This window comes from Vidua macroura, chromosome 17 (assembly GCF_024509145.1).
Source record: "Vidua macroura isolate BioBank_ID:100142 chromosome 17, ASM2450914v1, whole genome shotgun sequence".
In the NCBI taxonomy this organism is placed as follows: domain Eukaryota; kingdom Metazoa; phylum Chordata; class Aves; order Passeriformes; family Viduidae; genus Vidua; species Vidua macroura.
The window spans coordinates 11,468,775-11,485,171 of record NC_071587.1 but is presented as its reverse complement, the minus strand read 5'-3'; the positions used below and the strand labels follow the sequence as shown (position 1 = coordinate 11,485,171).

The 16,397-nt window shown below is 43.8% G+C and overlaps 1 protein-coding gene across 3 annotated transcripts in view; it reads left to right on the top strand.

Moving 5' to 3' along the window:
• Positions 1–15,892, top strand: part of PHACTR3 (phosphatase and actin regulator 3) — a 101,714-nt gene extending 85,822 nt beyond the window's left edge. For all 3 annotated transcript variants that reach the window (XM_053992718.1, XM_053992719.1, XM_053992720.1), the window contains exons 9-13: positions 7,441–7,496; positions 11,451–11,512; positions 12,351–12,491; positions 13,720–13,796; positions 15,298–15,892. In XM_053992718.1, the coding sequence (XP_053848693.1) occupies positions 7,441–7,496; positions 11,451–11,512; positions 12,351–12,491; positions 13,720–13,796; positions 15,298–15,313 (352 nt within the window). In that variant the 3' untranslated portion in view covers positions 15,314–15,892. The remainder of the gene's footprint in view (positions 1–7,440; positions 7,497–11,450; positions 11,513–12,350; positions 12,492–13,719; positions 13,797–15,297) is intronic.
• Positions 15,893–16,397: the final 505 nt, after the last annotated feature.

Below are 16,397 nucleotides of genomic sequence, written 5' to 3'. Positions count from 1 at the left end.
TGCACTGAGCTTTGCAGCAGGTCTTTGAACTGGGCCCTGATCTGCTCCCAGCTGTGCCTGGCCCTTCTTCCTCACACCTTGGGAAAATTAGACACCCAAAGGTCAAATGCAGCAGGGCTTTCACAGGTGGTGAGAACAGTGATTACCCTCAAGCCTTCTCCACCTGAATCCTCTGACACAGTTAGATCCTGGCTGTGTTGTTGTTTCAGCCCACACAGTGCTCACAGCCCTGTGCAATAACAAACCTGTCCCAGGGCAGGTCCTCCAGGGACAGTGGGTTATGGTACAAGGGTCATGCTGGGCAAGCGTGTGGTTTCTATTTCAGCTGAAATCTGAACTCTTTGCAGGGCTCCTATCACAGAAATGATAATGATGGACAACTGTAATTGCCTGGTAGATGAGTGACAACATAATTAACTGAACTTGTGCTGATTTGCAGCTTTGAAAATCCAGACAGAACTAAAGGCCAAACAAATAAATAACACATGTAATTAAGGCAACATTTATAGCCTCTGTGTCTATCTGCAGTTTTCTTATTTGGATGCAAAAAATAGTACATGATGGCAGAGAGACACAAATATCAGGCGACTTTAAAGAATGCAACTCTCAGCATTTCCCAAACCAGCTCACCCCTTTCACTCTGCTCTGAGCTCCCTACTGCCAGACAAGGTCAGCAACTGCTCTTAGGATGATACTCCTGGATGCTGCAAGGGCTGGAGAACATCTGCTTTGGGGTTGTTCAGCCTAGGGACAAGAAGTTTCTAAGGAGACAATGTTGGGGCCTTCCAGGGATTAAAGGGGATTCTAAAAAATAGGGAGAGCAACCTTTTACATGAGCAGATAGTGATAGGTCAGGGGGCAATGGTTTCAAACTGAAGGAAGGTTGGGTTGGGTTAGATTAGATATGAGAAAGAGATTTTTACAGTGAGGATGGTAAAACACTAGAACAGGTTACTCAGAGAGGTGATGGATGTCCCATTCCTGGAAACATTCAGTGTCAGGTTGGATGAGGCTCTGAACAATCTGATCTACTTGAAGATGTCCCTGCTCATTGCAGGGGTGTTGGACAAGATATCTTTAAAGGTTCTTTCCACCTCAACCTATCCTGATTCTATGATTTTCCTGTTATGGGAAATGCTGGCACATCAATTCCCACTTTTTACATGATCCAGAATTACCTTGGGGTAAAAACAAGTTTATGTCTCGGTGTCTGCCTTCTAATTTTGTACAGGCAGTAACAGAGAAGTCCCTCCCACCACGGATTTACTACTACCCATAATTGTACATTGCAGGCAGGCACAGTGCAGTGCGTGGGTGACTCAAAGCCCTGGCACACGTCCTCTTCACAGCTACTTATAGGAAGGATGAAAATAAACTTCTTGTTGAATTGAACATGATGTTCTGGCAACAGAGATGCCTATTTAAGAGGCAGAGCCTCCTGATGGGCAGCAGACACAAGCAGATTTATGAGAAGCAAAACCAGGGCACTCCCATTTCTCCTCCCTTGGCCTGGGCTGTGAGAGGGATCCTTCCCAACTCATCTGCAAAACCACCTGACATGAGGAACAATCAATGCAGTTGCTGCTGGCTACAGCTCATTTACTGATGGCTAGATTGATTGCTCCCTTGTCAGTCCAGGGCCCACAGGCACATGCACGTGTCCAAGTCTACCCAGTTCACTCCTCCCTTTGGAGAAGATCATCAAAATCACATGGATCTTACTAACACCAGCAACAGGATTCCAAAGTGAAACTTTTGGCTTCAGCTACAAATCTGAAAGAAATTCAGTTTTGTGACAATCATACACCCAGATACTGTGCAAAAATTCTATGAAAAAATATATTTGGGAAACAGGAACACATTTTGGGGACAGATAAGAAACCACAGAAACCTGAGCCGTTTTTCACTGGATTCTGCTTGAATGCTTGCTTGAGTCTGCCAGGGAGGTGAGATACAGACTAATAAGAGGAGAAGAAGGAAGGACTGACTAGAAAGGAAGGACTGTCTGAGGTGTGGGAAGTCAGCACAGCCCCATATGCACACAGGGGGCTGTACCTGTCCCAGATTGGCTTCTCATCAGTCACTCTGTGCCCACACCTGCAAACCCTCAGCCTGCTGTGGCTTTGCTGGGATGCAGCTCCCACAAGGGGCAAAGCAGACACTGCTGAGGGTAACTGTGAGGGCAGAGGACTTGGCAGCAGCTCCCGCTCCCAGGACACATTGATGCATTGCCCATCTGACAGCAGCCCTGGGTGCTGGTGACATGCAGATCCTCAGCCTGCTGAGCACTCAGTCACCTGTAACTGTCCAATATGATCAGTCCTTGTGTAACAGTGGTCCCAAGACATTCACTCCCTTCAGTGAGAAAGAGACAATCTGGCAGTGTGAAGCAAATATTGATCTCCTGATCAGCAGTCAGAGGCACGTGTGCAAGTGGCTGCGTTCACAAACGTGACCTTGCCCCAGAGGGGACGAGCCATTTGTGGCTTCCCCCACACTCCAAATCCACATCTGCACTTGTGCTCGTGTCCAGCATGATCCTGGCAGGGCTCTGGTGGCAGAGGGAAGCCTGTTTTGCTGCAATTATACACCACACACGTTCAGCAAAGGAACAAGCCAGGCACCACAGCTCCCCTGCCCCTCTGGGAGCCGAGGGAGCTCATGGACGTCAGAGGATTCCCGTGTGCACCTTGCACTGGGAAAACAAATACCTCGAGGCCATGTGCAAACTCTGAGCACCTGAGGTGCCTCGAGACCCAGCTGGCTGTACCTGCAGGGTGTTCTGGGGAGAACCACAGGTGACTGAGATAACTTGCAATGACCTGCTCCTCTCACCCACAGGAGGAACACTGGGAGTACATGGGAGCAAGCAAAGTCTTTGGCTTCTTAGAGATTACAATAAATAAATGTTATTATCTCTCTGAGCCCAAATTACTGGAGAAAACATTCTAAAGGTAGCCTGAAAATATACCCAGAACACTCCCCAGGCTTCAAACCACTGAAGAATACCTGCTGCTTGAAGGTTTATGCTTACTCTGCACAGAGTAACAGTAAAAAAATCTTTGCAATTTTTCTGAACATGAGAAATAGCTGCACATAAAGTGCTGTGTGTCCATCCCCTTTTAGCCCCACACACTTACAGTGACTACTTTGGTATTATGAGAAAATAAAAGCTGTCTGTCTGAACTTGGAGCAGAGCATCTCTGACACGTGTGCAGCAATCTCTGAACTGTACCCAGACACCACTTACAGCAAAGTGACTCTGGTGCCTCCAGTTGTGCTCAGTGTCCCAGAGGAAGCTGCAGTCACCTCTGAGGTGCTGCCAGTTCAGCTCTACTCACTGCTGCTCTTGGCATCCCTTGGTTTAAACTAACAGGGAAGCAAAATCCTGGACTGAGCACTCTTAATATGAGAGCATGGCCATTCCAGTGACACTGGGGGGGAAGCTGGACAGAAGTAGGACCAGCCTGCAAGTAACTCGAGCATTTTCAAGAAAGGTTCAAGACCTTCCCCAACAGAGCTGGCCCCACAGGTGCTCAGAGGGAGCACTCCTGCCTCACCAGGCAGCACAGAAATACCCAAACCTAGGTTTTCATAACACCCAAGAACATAAGAGCATTAATTGGCTGTTTTCCCCAGAAGTAAGAAATAGATATCCAAACCAGCGGAAAGGAAATCATTACTGTCACACAACAGAAGTGGTGGACTACGTGAGTGCTCCCCATGGAGCTCACTGTCACCTTGTTGAGGTGAGTCCACGTGGGGCTGTAAGTCCCTGGGTGAAAAAAGAACAGAAATGAAAAGCACAAGACTCACCCAGCCATGACCACTCTGTGTTGCAGCAGTGCTGGAGCCTCCTGTCCACCTCAGGCCTTCCAATGTCACCTCCAGCCATGGCTGCTGGGCAGCACAAGAGCCAGGCTGGTCCTGGTGAGCCCTCCTCACCCAGGGGCAGGGACTTCACTGGATCCACAGGAAATGAGGCAGGACTCTGATTCAAAATCACCTGCCTCATACAAAATCCTCTCTCTGCAAAGCCCGTGGGGACCATCCATAATTACTGAGGGCTCAGCCTTCACAAAGGCTCCTTCATGGCAGGCGCCTGTCTCATCCTCCAGAACCTCACACCGGTGTGATTCTCCCCTGCTCTGCAGTCTGCTGGTAATTGTTATTCTGCTGGAGTTTGTTTCCTTTAAATATGAGATTTGAGCATCCCCTCTGTGGCTCCTCAGTCTCTCCATGGCCTGTTCTGGCTGTGCTCCCGGTGCTGTGAGGGGAGCCAGGGCCGTGTCCCCAGGCCAGGTGTCCCTCAGGTGTGGCGACATTCCAAGGCTGTGGCTCTCCCTGGGGATGGACAGTCCCGTCTGGGGGAATTCACTGAGCTCAGCACACAGGGTGTGTTTCTGCTTCTGCCAGAGACAGGATTTCAGGGAAATCATGAAATAAATACCCAGAATAGAGCACCTGTTGCTCAGAGCCTGCAGGTGGGCCCTGAAGGTGTTCCTGGGGCTGCCAGACCCGCTGTGGGGGTGAGGTGCTCCCCACCATCCCCAAAGCAGCTCGGGCAGGATGAGTTCTGCCCTGCAGCAGCCACAGGGGTCTCGCTCTCAGGGGTGACCAGACAAGGCAGTGGAGTCACTTCAGCAGTGGTAAAGTGTCACAGCACATGTCACAGTTGAGATGGCCACGATATCCAGAACATCCCTGTGCAATTTCAGAAGGCTTCAACCCACACAGAGTAACACCACACCACTTCAGAAGGCTGTGTCTGCCCTTCTTGTTCTTCAGCCCACCCTTTTATACCCTCATGTTCATGCAGTGCCCCTTTGTGCCCTCTGTTCCCTCTGGTGGTTGCTCAGCACACCTGGGCACTCCATGGCTCATTGCTGTCACTGCTGCTCACCTGCTTTTCACATCTGGGCCCACTGGGGATGAGGCTCAGCCACAGCCCCACCCCAATCACCACAAAGTGTGTGCCTGCTGTAAGGTCCTGCAGAAAGGGGGACTGGAGCCCCAAGTCACCCCAGGCCAGCTCAGCAGAGCTGTGTGGCCCCAGGCTGTGCTCCAGCCCCTGGGACCCATCACTGTCAGGGCATCTGGAGCCCTTCACCTTCAGCAGCTCCCCAGGCCCAGCCACCCCACAGCAGAAAGGAAGGAAGTGAAAGTTCTTTCTGGGCACAGAGAGGCTTCTCCTGAACAGCAGAAATGACAAACAGACCCGAAATTTCCCCAGACCTTGATAGCAACATTGTCAGAGGTTTTTGCCACTTCTCGTTTGATTGTGACTCTTGCTGTCCTTGGTGTTTTCACTCTACCCCCACCTTCCTGAAACGCTGTTAGAAATTTATTTTTAACCAAAGTCCCTGTCTAGTCTTGTGACTGTGACGCAAAGTTTGGAAGTGTGGTCTGTATCTCTGAAAAGCCCAGGATAAACCCCTGCAATGCTCTCATGTGCACATATTCCTGTGTTTGTCTGCACCTTTGCCTTCTGCTGGGGGTAAAGCTGAGGGTGTGTACAGAAAAATGAGCACTTACATGCATTTATCAAAGCCAAAAGGGAAATGGGGTTTAAATAATCAAACATCATATATATTATATATAAATACAGAGCAATCACACAGAATCACAGAATATTAATATACATTTGTATTCTCATGCTGTTCTAATAATTCTATTAGGCTTTTAATCTCCCAGTTTAAAAGGGGCCTCTGAAATCTAATGTACAGATTTGGGAGAATCTATCAATCTCACATGGCAGGGCTGTAATTAAGAATGGCCGATGGAGAGGCATATGAGCATCAGGTCAGGTGGGCCTTCCATTTGCAGAGGGGCTCTCCAAGTAAAGCATTCTTCCCTGATTTATATTACAAAATGCACTTTATCTGTTTCAAACAAAACCTAGCCTGACTTGTGTAATTTCTGAGACATGCAGGGAAATGAGGGAGGAGTCCAAGGGTAACAGGAATTTGATATACAAGTTTAAAGCCTTTAGTTTCAGCATCATTCCTGTTTCATTTGGGATTATTGCAACTTCTGCTGCTGGAGTATCTGACCCAGAGGTCAGGAGAAAAGCCTTAGGTGATACAAAGCTTTAGGAAGGGAGAGTTAGGCTGTAGGTGTTTCTGCACAAGAGCTCATCTATCAACGTTTTCTGTTGGTGTGAATTTGGTGCAGTAGTTGTGGTGCATCCTGTTGCCAAAGCTGAGAGTTTTTCCAGAGAGTTTAATTAAAAAAGGGTGAGGAGTTGTTGGTCTGATAACATATGACCACAGAGTTGATTTGGAAGGTATATTGGGTAGGGCTTACAAAACAAGGAAATATTAGAATTAGGTGATTTTACTGTTTTTTTTTTTTTTTTCTTGCAGTGTGTTAACAATTACTTCATTTTTCCATATTTGATAAAATGTAGATCCTGTTAGAGCATGACTTTATAATTATTCATTTACATACCCAGCAGAGGAATAACTGCAGCAGTTTGCAGTGTGGTCCCTGCTCTGAGTGTTTCTTTGTGTCTGTAACTTCATCTCCAGCTTGGCAACATCTGCTGGGAGCAGGCGATGAGAATCCTCAGCCTTGCCAGAACACAGGCCAGGAAGCATCGGGAACTCTTTCCCATCTGCTGGCTGGATTCTGACATGAAATGTGTGTGTGTGTGTGTGTGTGTGTGTGTGTGTGTGTGTGTGTGTGCCTGCCCAGGGGAGGGCTCCAATTACCTGAGATCCTCTGCAGACATCCCAGTGCCTCGTGGGGGAGTCTCATTTAGTATGCGCAATAAAATCGCTGTGGTACCGATCATATGATTTGAAGAGTCAATCCTGAGGCAGCACTACTGAAAAGGGGAGGTGGGACCAAGACACTCCGTGCAGACAGCCGAGGCTGTGAGCAGCACACGAATTGCACTCAGCAGGCAGGAGCAGGGCTGGGAGATCGGGCTGGTGGATGAGGACTCGGGAAATCACAGGAAAGCTTCATTTCTGCCCAGCCTGCCTCTTGTCAGGATGCACTGCTGGCGTGAGTAGAGAAAAGGAAATGTGCTGCTATGTGTGATTAAAAGGTGAAGGCAGTGATAGAGCAGAAGATCACTGTGAAATTCCTTTGATAACCACCTTGAGAGTGAATTTTACCTCTGGAGAGTGCTGGTTCCAGCTGACTGTCTGGAAAGTGTGATGAAAAGGATGCAGGTTCTGAGGAAGCGTTTCACTGACAGCAGAGCAAACTAGAGGAGAACTTTTACCTGCATTCCTGGCATTTGGGAAAAAACAATATATAAGAAAGAATTCTCTGCCATTCTTCTTTTTTTTTTTTTCTTCCTTCTTCACGAGTCCTGGAGAGAGATTTTGTAGTTCCCTCCTGAGGAAAACACCAACCAGAAGTCAGAATTCTACAGACTTTCCAAAGAACAGGCATGGTACAAAATGTGATTTTGGTGTTTTTCCGCAGGCGACTCAGCCAAAGACCCGCTGTTGAGGAGCTAGAAAGAAGGAATATACTGAAACGTGAGTACTTTCTTTTTCTGAACTATTTTATGTATGTCTGTTGAAATCAGTGATTGCATTTCCAGAACATATTATTTTGAAATAGACAAATTAATTCACTGGGATCATTTCTGTACCAAAAAGTTTTATTTTTTCACAAAGACTTGCAATTTGAGGACAAAAAGAACCGTTCAGGTTCGGGCTTTCAAATAATTTTCATTGTGATTCCACTGTTACTGGTGTCTGAGAGGGGAATACAATCCGAGTGTCACAGTGCCATGAGAATTGGAGTGACATTTTTCAAGACATGGGTTTTCAGGGCAAACACTGAATAGCACTGGCAACAGAGGGGCAGGGGAAAGCATCCTTGCAGAGACATGATTCTTCCCAGGTCTGTTTGTTCATGTCACTGGAGATCTTCCAAAGCCAAGTCAAAGATCAGCCTGAGATATCAGAATTATTAGAGGGACAGTCCCAGGCCTGTTACAGGTGCTGCCACAGGGGAGTGTTCTCAGCATCTCTCAAATGCATAAGGCAAAACTTGCAACTTTTTTCCTAAATGTTTCCAAGGGATCAAACAAGTGATGAACATAATTCCTGCCCTTAAAACTGCTGAATTAGGGGTAGGTGAGAGACAGCTTTGAAATTGTTTCCACTATGGATCTCAAAAGGGGGAATCCATCTGCTATTTAGTCTCTTCAGCCTTGAAAGACAAAACCCAGAGTGATGTGGAGTATAGGTTCTCATTAAACAAGCATAAAACATAGAACCACAGAAATCTGTCACACAAGCAGCACTGCCTACACTGTGTGATTTGTATTTAGTCATGTGATTGTAATTCACTAGGCAAAAATTCATCAGCATTGTGTTACCTAAAATTTTGTGTCTCAAAACTTCCTTAGTGATTCCTAGAGAAAAATGTTATGCTCTTGCCATTGAAGTTATTTGGGATTTCATTTCAGTTTTCACACAAAGGGATTCCACAGGCAGTGTATATTTAGCAGTGTTTTCTGTACAGTTCCACTGCACAGATCACACACAGTAAAATGAGCTCTATTTTGCATGTGCACAGCTTGAGGAGGAAAAGGAAACCTCTTTGCAACATGTGTGGGTGAACTTGGCCAAGCTTCACCTGTCATCTACCAGAGAAGCAGGAAAATGCAGTAACCCAAGATCCTGAACTATGTGGAGACAGATTTTCGAGAGTCAGTGACCAAGATTTTTTTTTTTTTTTTTTTTTTCCTGGCTAAGGAAAAACTGATCTCCACTGAAAAAATCTGTTCCTTTATGTTTACTTTTTTGAAGTGTGCTGGTTACATCCTTAATCTGGGTTAAACTGACCAGTTTTAATAATAAAAAAGTTTGAATACATTCATATAATAAGCTTAGAGAGAGATAAAGCAGAAAGAAGATAAAGCAGAATTAAAGATACTTCCTGAATACCAGCTAAACATACTGGTCTAGATTTGTATCTCATTTAAAGAGCTCCCAGCATGGAGCAAATTTATTGACTTCTGTTGAGTTGCTCAAGCTTTATACAGGTTCAGCTGGGATCAGAACCACTTCTATTTTTTTTACCTCTGCCATTATAATAAAAGCTGAGCATCCTGTATAGCTGTAGCAGTACAAAAACCTTTCAGTGAAATCCCCACAACCTCCTCCAGGTGTAATAAGGGTTTGTGCAATTTAAAGTTTTAATTGATGTTCATAATTGGTACTGCTGTCAGAAGTTCTTTTATGGACTCAGAATTCACATTTGTACAACTCTGGTAAAAAAAGAGAAGCATATTGCAAAGTACAACTACTGTCACTTTAAATCTCAGCAAGATTTCAAAAAGTGATTTCTTATTTCCTTTAGGGAGTTGTTTCTGAGATAAAAGTAATACTTAAAAAGCAAATTTAAAGCCAGCACTTTCTTACAATTTTGTTGTTTTTTTTTTTTTTTGTTTGATTTTCCAAGTCCGTTAACCATAGAAACACTGCTGGCTTCCCACCAAGCATGAAAAATAAATGAACTAAAATCACAGCCCAGGTGTCACATGTGTCCTTGCTGAACAGAAAGCTGAACTCACAGCCAAGAAGGCATCTCTTGAACCCCACTGTGCAGTCCCTGCTTCATTCTGAACCCAAGGAGATGCTTTAGTGTCATGCAGAGCTCAGAATGAGTTCCAGCTCTGCACAGGCCCCCTCAGCACTGGGAGCATCTCTGCTGAGATTTATTAAACCAGCCCTCAGCAATGAATGGATCTGCGTGGGCAGAAGGACGGTGATGGGAAAAGCCTCTCTGGGCTGTCTGAGTAATAATGCCTGAGTTCTAGAATCCCTTTGCCAGCATTTCATACCAAATCTCAGGTTATTTTTTTCTTGTAAAAGAACTATTTCTTTTATTTCTTGGAGCTGGAAATAAGCACTGAACCCAAGTGAACAGAAATAAGTGACTACACATTTAGTATATTTGGAAAACTATTTTTTGATCAGAAATGTGTATTTTTGCCTTTTCTTTGGGAATTAGAATTGTAGAATCACAGAAGAGTTTGGGTTGGAAGGGACCTTAAAAATCATCTTGTTCCAGCCTCTGCCATGGGCAGGGACACTTTCCACTCAACCAGGTTGCTCCAAGCCCCATCCAATCTGCCTTGAAGACTTCCAGGGATGGAGCAGCCACAGCTTCTCTGGGCAGTTCTTTCACTGCATATCACATCATATCTTTAAAAGGCACTACACCACAGAAAATTATCTATTTTTAATTAAAAAAATACAAAATAGGAATATCTACTCTAAAATGGGTGAATTAAAGCTGAATGAATAGCTTCTTGCAGGTGTCTCTATATTTAAGAATACCCTCTACTTTTGAAAGCCTTTTCTCCTTCTACACGTTGCAGACTGAAATAGCTGCTCATCCCTGACACAGCACTAATTTTAGCTGACCTGTTCTCTTTACATTTTGTGCCTTGCCACTGAACTGTAATGCAGCATTTTAAATTCATTTGATTTACATTTCTACCCTAGCCAGGTGGAGCTGTGCACTTCTATGTTATTTTAAACAGATTTGGTTGCATCTCAGTGTCATTTAATGAGTGCAAAAATCAGGGAGAAAATGCTTCATTGTTAAAAATATCTTGGAAATCCATCTGCAGTGCTAGTGGGTTTTGGAGGCATAGTAGAAATCACGTGTGTGCTTTAACACTGGAAATATCTAATGCAAGTGGTATAATAAACCTCACAGTAGTACCCAGAGAATCCCTGAATGGTTAAACCTTTTTCTCTGGCTCTGCAGCTTTGTTCAGGTCACGGGCTCACGCCTTAATTTAGTAACAGATAGTACTGGGAATAGAAAGGCCATTAACTCGTTTCCTAAGGCAGGGGATCTATTTCTCAGCGTTACAGCACTCCGGGCTATTTTTAGAGCCAGTGTGTAGGAGTTCTCACGGCTGGAATGTTAATAGGCACAACACACAAAGGCAGGAGGCTGAGCTCAGAGCACAGCTCTGCACAGGAACCCTGTCAGGAGGGAAGGGTCTCATGTCAGGGAAAGCCAAGGTGCCAGCCAGTGCCACGAGTGATGCAGCCTGAGAGAGCAGGGCTGAGGACAGAACGGGCTCTCCCTGGAGCTGCTGCAATGCCTCCTGAGCATCTGAGAGCATGAATGGCTCCAGCAATATGGAGAGTAAAAAAGGATGATTGATCAACTATGGAATGTTTTGATTTTCCTTCTGAAGTTTATCCGAGTGGAGCGTTGGTGTGGCTGCTGTTGTTTCATTAAATCCCCGTGGAGTTCAGAGCTGACATTGGCACCAGCACGGTGTCCTCACAGAGAGGTGACTCCGTGCTCCAACACACACCAGAGATGCACTGAATTACCAAAACACACAGCTACCAGCTGCTTGTTGGGCTGTGCTCGTTATTGCCTGGAACTTGGGAAAACACCAAACTTCCTCATGAGGAAAGTCATCTTGTTTTTTATATTCTCCGCAGAACGAAATGATCAAACGGAACAGGAAGAGAGGAGAGAAATCAAGCAGAGACTGACAAGAAAGGTAAAATCTTGCAATACCTGCTATTAGCTTTTAGAAATTTAGCCAAATTACTATAATATCACCCAGCCATGGATGTTGTTATTATACAACCTCCCTTAATATGAATCCTCCTCAGCAGTGTCTGGTAGCCGTGTCTGGTAATATCAGTTATAGACATACCTACCTTATCTCAGTTAGATGAGATTTAGTAGAATATTTACATATAAACTTACTCAGAAAATGGGTATTATGGCATATTTGTCAGCTCCACTGCTGGTAAAGGACTTTCTCATTCTTTGTAGCAGAGCTGACTCCCTGCTGAACACCAGGTCTGCTCCCATAATACATTTCTTTTGCATTTAAAATATTCTCAGAATAAGAACGAGATCCTGTTGTTCTGTTCTTAGAATTCCCTAGTGGAATTACAGACCAAATATGCTGATAACTTGTTCAAGCTAGACTGAAATTCTTACAGTGGGTCTAGTGCTGAGAATCTCACTCAGACAATCTGCCTCTGCCTGTAGTAGAACATCCTACAGCATCCAGAATCATCTGGAGATCATAAAAAATTCATCATGATTCCTTTACATTTTGAAAATATATTTTATCAATATCTGAGTTAAAATATTTTCTTCTTTTGTCCACTATAAAGGCACTGTGCTATAGCTCCATTTAAACCACTATTACTCTCCTAGCAGTTCTCCAAATGGTGAAATATTTCCGGACCTTCCAAGGGTTGGGTGGTTTTCCATATTTGTAAATGCACACTGAGCCAAGATGAAAAGAAGCAAATATTGCATTTTTTACTGATTCATTTGTTATTAACCCTGGTTTTATTTCACAAAACTTCTGAATACAGCTTAACCAGAGACCTACAGTTGATGAACTGAGAGACAGAAAGATCCTGATTCGATTCAGTGATTATGTGGAAGTGGCAAAAGCACAGGACTACGACAGGAGAGCGGACAAACCATGGACACGACTGTCAGCAGCAGACAAGGTACTGACACAGCCACAAAGTTCTGCTTTCTCCTTGCTTTGTAATGATACATCACATTCTCTACAGACCTGAACCTCTGCAACATTTCATCTCTGTAAACTTTACCAAGATTTTTTATGTTGAAATCATACCAATGTAATAAAAAAGCCTATTTAGCCTCGAAAGGCTTCTACCCACCCACCCAAAAATGTGGATACAATATTTGGGCTCCAAATGAAAACCATTTCCAGTCAATAGACTATTAACCTTTATTCTCAGACTGGAAGTTTTGTCCCAAACATGCAAAAATTTCCTCTCCTGTTTCCTGTGAATGCTCAAGGAGGCACTGGACCCACATTCTCCTGAGCATGAACTCTCATTTTGTGCCATCACATACCTGCCATGTAGCTGATTCACAGCCCAGTTTAAGTGTCACATTTAGAGGCTTGAGTAGTAAGAATAGTTCACCATGATTCCAGGCAGAACATTGGGAAGTTTCAGGGCTTCAGGGAGCAGAAGGAGCAGGATGCTGAGACAATTACTGGAAAATGGCAAACACAGGACTGTTAACATGGCTTTGTGCTGAGATATCAAACACTTTGGTTTCCATCCCAGTGTCTCCCCAGTAAGGGACAAATGGGTTTAGAGGACTCCTAGAACAGAGCACTTCTACTCCAGTAGCTGCTCTCCCAAGCTCTCTAAAATGGTGAATGAGCTATTCCGTAGTAATCAACAGAATAAGGATTTTATATTTTCCTCGTGTGTACTTTTATTACAATTAGCCTTTTCCTGGTTTTACTGTGTCAATGTTCAATTTTGCAATTAACAAGACAGGTTTAAGGAAGTGACAGTTCTGCACATACTGGTGGCACACATCAGGAAGTCAGGGTCAGAGCTGCATCTTTGCATTTGTGACTGAAAAATGGATCAATTTCTTGGCAGCTTCTCCTAATCCTTAATAAATTTTAACTGGAATCCTATTAAATGTGAGACAAGCAGCTCTGAGGTGTTATTCTGTTAGAATTGCTTCTAGACAGCCGTGACCCTGTCAGCAATCAATAACAAATGAGAAGTATTGTGTCACCAATCCATACAACCCAAGTATTCAGCACTTCTACCAGCACAGAGTGCTCTGCTGTACCCAATACTTGGTTCTTCTACCCCAGAAAACTGTTCTGCTCTGCAGGTCTGGGATTTTGCTCACAAACACAACATTATTTGTTTCTGTTTTTCTCTTTTCAATTCCTAGGCAGCAATTCGAAAAGAGCTGAATGAATACAAAAGTAATGAAATGGAGGTTCATGCATCGAGCAAACACTTGACAAGGTCAGTTTTCCAGCTGTTTATTTCTGCTGCCTGCTAAAAACTCTGCTTGACTCCTGAACCTGTGGATTTCACTCTTACATGCTGGATGTGGGAGAATATGCAAAGGGAGGTTAATGTTAAAAGAAAATTGGAGCGTTTATTTTCCTGAAGAGAACCCAATTTTCTGATTTTTTGGGGGGCTTTTATTAGCACATACCAAGAAAGCTGCAGACATTCTCCAGAGCATCTCTCATCTGGCATTCCTTGCACCAAAGATTCAAGGATAGGACAAAAAAAAAAAAAGTACATAATGCAGAAAACAACATATTTTTTTTTTTAAATCAGAACAACTTAAGACACTGCTTAAAGATCTCTGAATTAAACATACTTGAATCTGCAGCCTTACCACAAACACTGAAAATTCCCTGCTCAGAAATAGAAAACTGCACTGACCATAACAGGCCAGTGCCCAGGGGTAATGCCTTTGTTCTAATTGGATTTGTTCTAAAGGATTCAGCCTGGGGATTTCAGTATTCCCTGCCAGTGCAGTTGCTATTGGAAGGAGCCCCAGGTAACTTAATGACACTTAACTCCCTGTCAGGAGGAGGTCAGGAGAGAGAACAGGGCTGGATTGTTGTCACTCTCCACGTGATTGAGCCACTGGGAACCTGGTCAGGGCAGTGCCTGCTCCATGTGCCAGCACTGGTGCCAGGGATGTGCTTAAACACACATAAAAACATTCATTTCCCTTCTTTAAGAGGAGGAACAATATGAGAGGCTGATTCCACAACCTCTGGTACTTGCAAAATGGCAAAGCAGCTTCACTGCATTGGTGGAATGAAATGTGGGAAGGGAAAAGGGATGGCTGCAGTTTCAGTCTGGCAGTGAACTATACATTCCCTAATTGGAGCTACCTGGGGAGTTTGAGTAGATGATAATGAGAGATTCTGAAATTTGTTCAGGATATTAGGAGTAAACAGGCTTCCAATTTACAATTAGTGCTAGGGCATTACATATGATTGGGGCTTTAATTATGGATCTCAGCCAAAAGAACAATCCTACAGAGGAAGAAGAATATTTATTCCAGACTCACAGGACTATCAAACATTTCACCAACAGTATCTCCTCATACTTTACAAAGCATATCAACATTGCTTAACTCTTAAAAAAGAACAAGATCACTGCACAATGAAGAATATTGCTACCAATGACAAACTGTGGCTTCGTTTACTAAAAGAAAAAACCCACATACCTGGATTTGCAATTGCATTCCCAAAGAAATGTAAACGAGGTACACTGGGCCCTGAGGACTGTACCTGCACTGCAGTTGTGGCACAGGGGTGGGAATGTGCTGCGGAAAATTAAGAGTTGCTAATATTCTTCAGCACTGTCACTGTACCTTTAAACAGAATGAATACTTTTGTGGGCTTTTAAAATTTTGTTAAGCTAACATAGAACAATTGAATCAAAAATAATTGAATTCCATTGCAAATTGGTTTGAAAAATGTCTCTTTTCTCCTAGATTTCACAGGCCATAGGAATTTTCTTCTGAGAAGAATCTGTCTTTACTTTTTGATATTGCTGCTGAACACACATCAGGGAACACTGAAGCCTTTCCCTGAGGTTCAGTGCAGGCTCCCTGGACGTTGATGTGACAGAAGGACTCTGCAGTGAAGCCTCTGCAGCACTTGGGGACAGGACGCCAGCCCCGAGCTCTGGAGGCAGAAGAGTCTGGCCTGTGGAGTGGGACAAGCTGCTGAGAAAGACTGAAGTGAAGCTACTTGGAAGAGCCTCCTCCTCTCCTTTCCCACCTGTGTGGAACTGGTTTGCAGGCTGCCTTGGAAAAGGAGATGTTGTGCATGTACAGGCTTTACCATTCCAAGGCCTCTGACATAAACGGACATGACACTCTGTCATCCAGTATTACGTTGACAAGACATTTTGAACTTACCACAATTAGTTTGTAAAACACCTAAGTTCATGTTCTAAAAACTAATTTAATGTATTATAATTTCATTCTTTTTTATATACTGTCTAACAGAATCACAGCTGCAAGCATTTTTGATTCCTGTTACTTTTGTTCTTTAATTAAATGACTACTTATTGCAGGAAATGAACATGTTTCCTAAAGCTCTTTTTTTTCCCAGGATATTTGGGAAGAGATTAGAATTATTATGCACCAAACCATTTGACTTCATCAAAACAGGATCTGCAAAAGGATGATCTCAACTAAGGTTTTCCATCTGGTGGAAAAGCATAAGCTGGTTGTCACTCTGTACCAGCTGAGGCTCTGACCCTCTAAAAATGACAATTTGGTTCACTGTTATTCCACATTACTAAATTGGACAACCAGAGGCAGAAATGTAACAATGTACTTTGATGTTTAGCAAACAAATGGTTTTAATACTTTCTTGACAGTAAGAAGAAAAAAGTTACTAAATGCTAATAACAAAGCAAATAGAACTGGTTGAGAAAAATGTAAAGCCAGATATTTTAATAATGCCTGACATGGAGAAGCACCTGAGGATTACTCAATACTACTAAAAAAATACTTGTGAGAAAAATAACACATTGATAGCTGGGAATCACATGTGATGAGACAGAACAAAATGGTGAATCCAC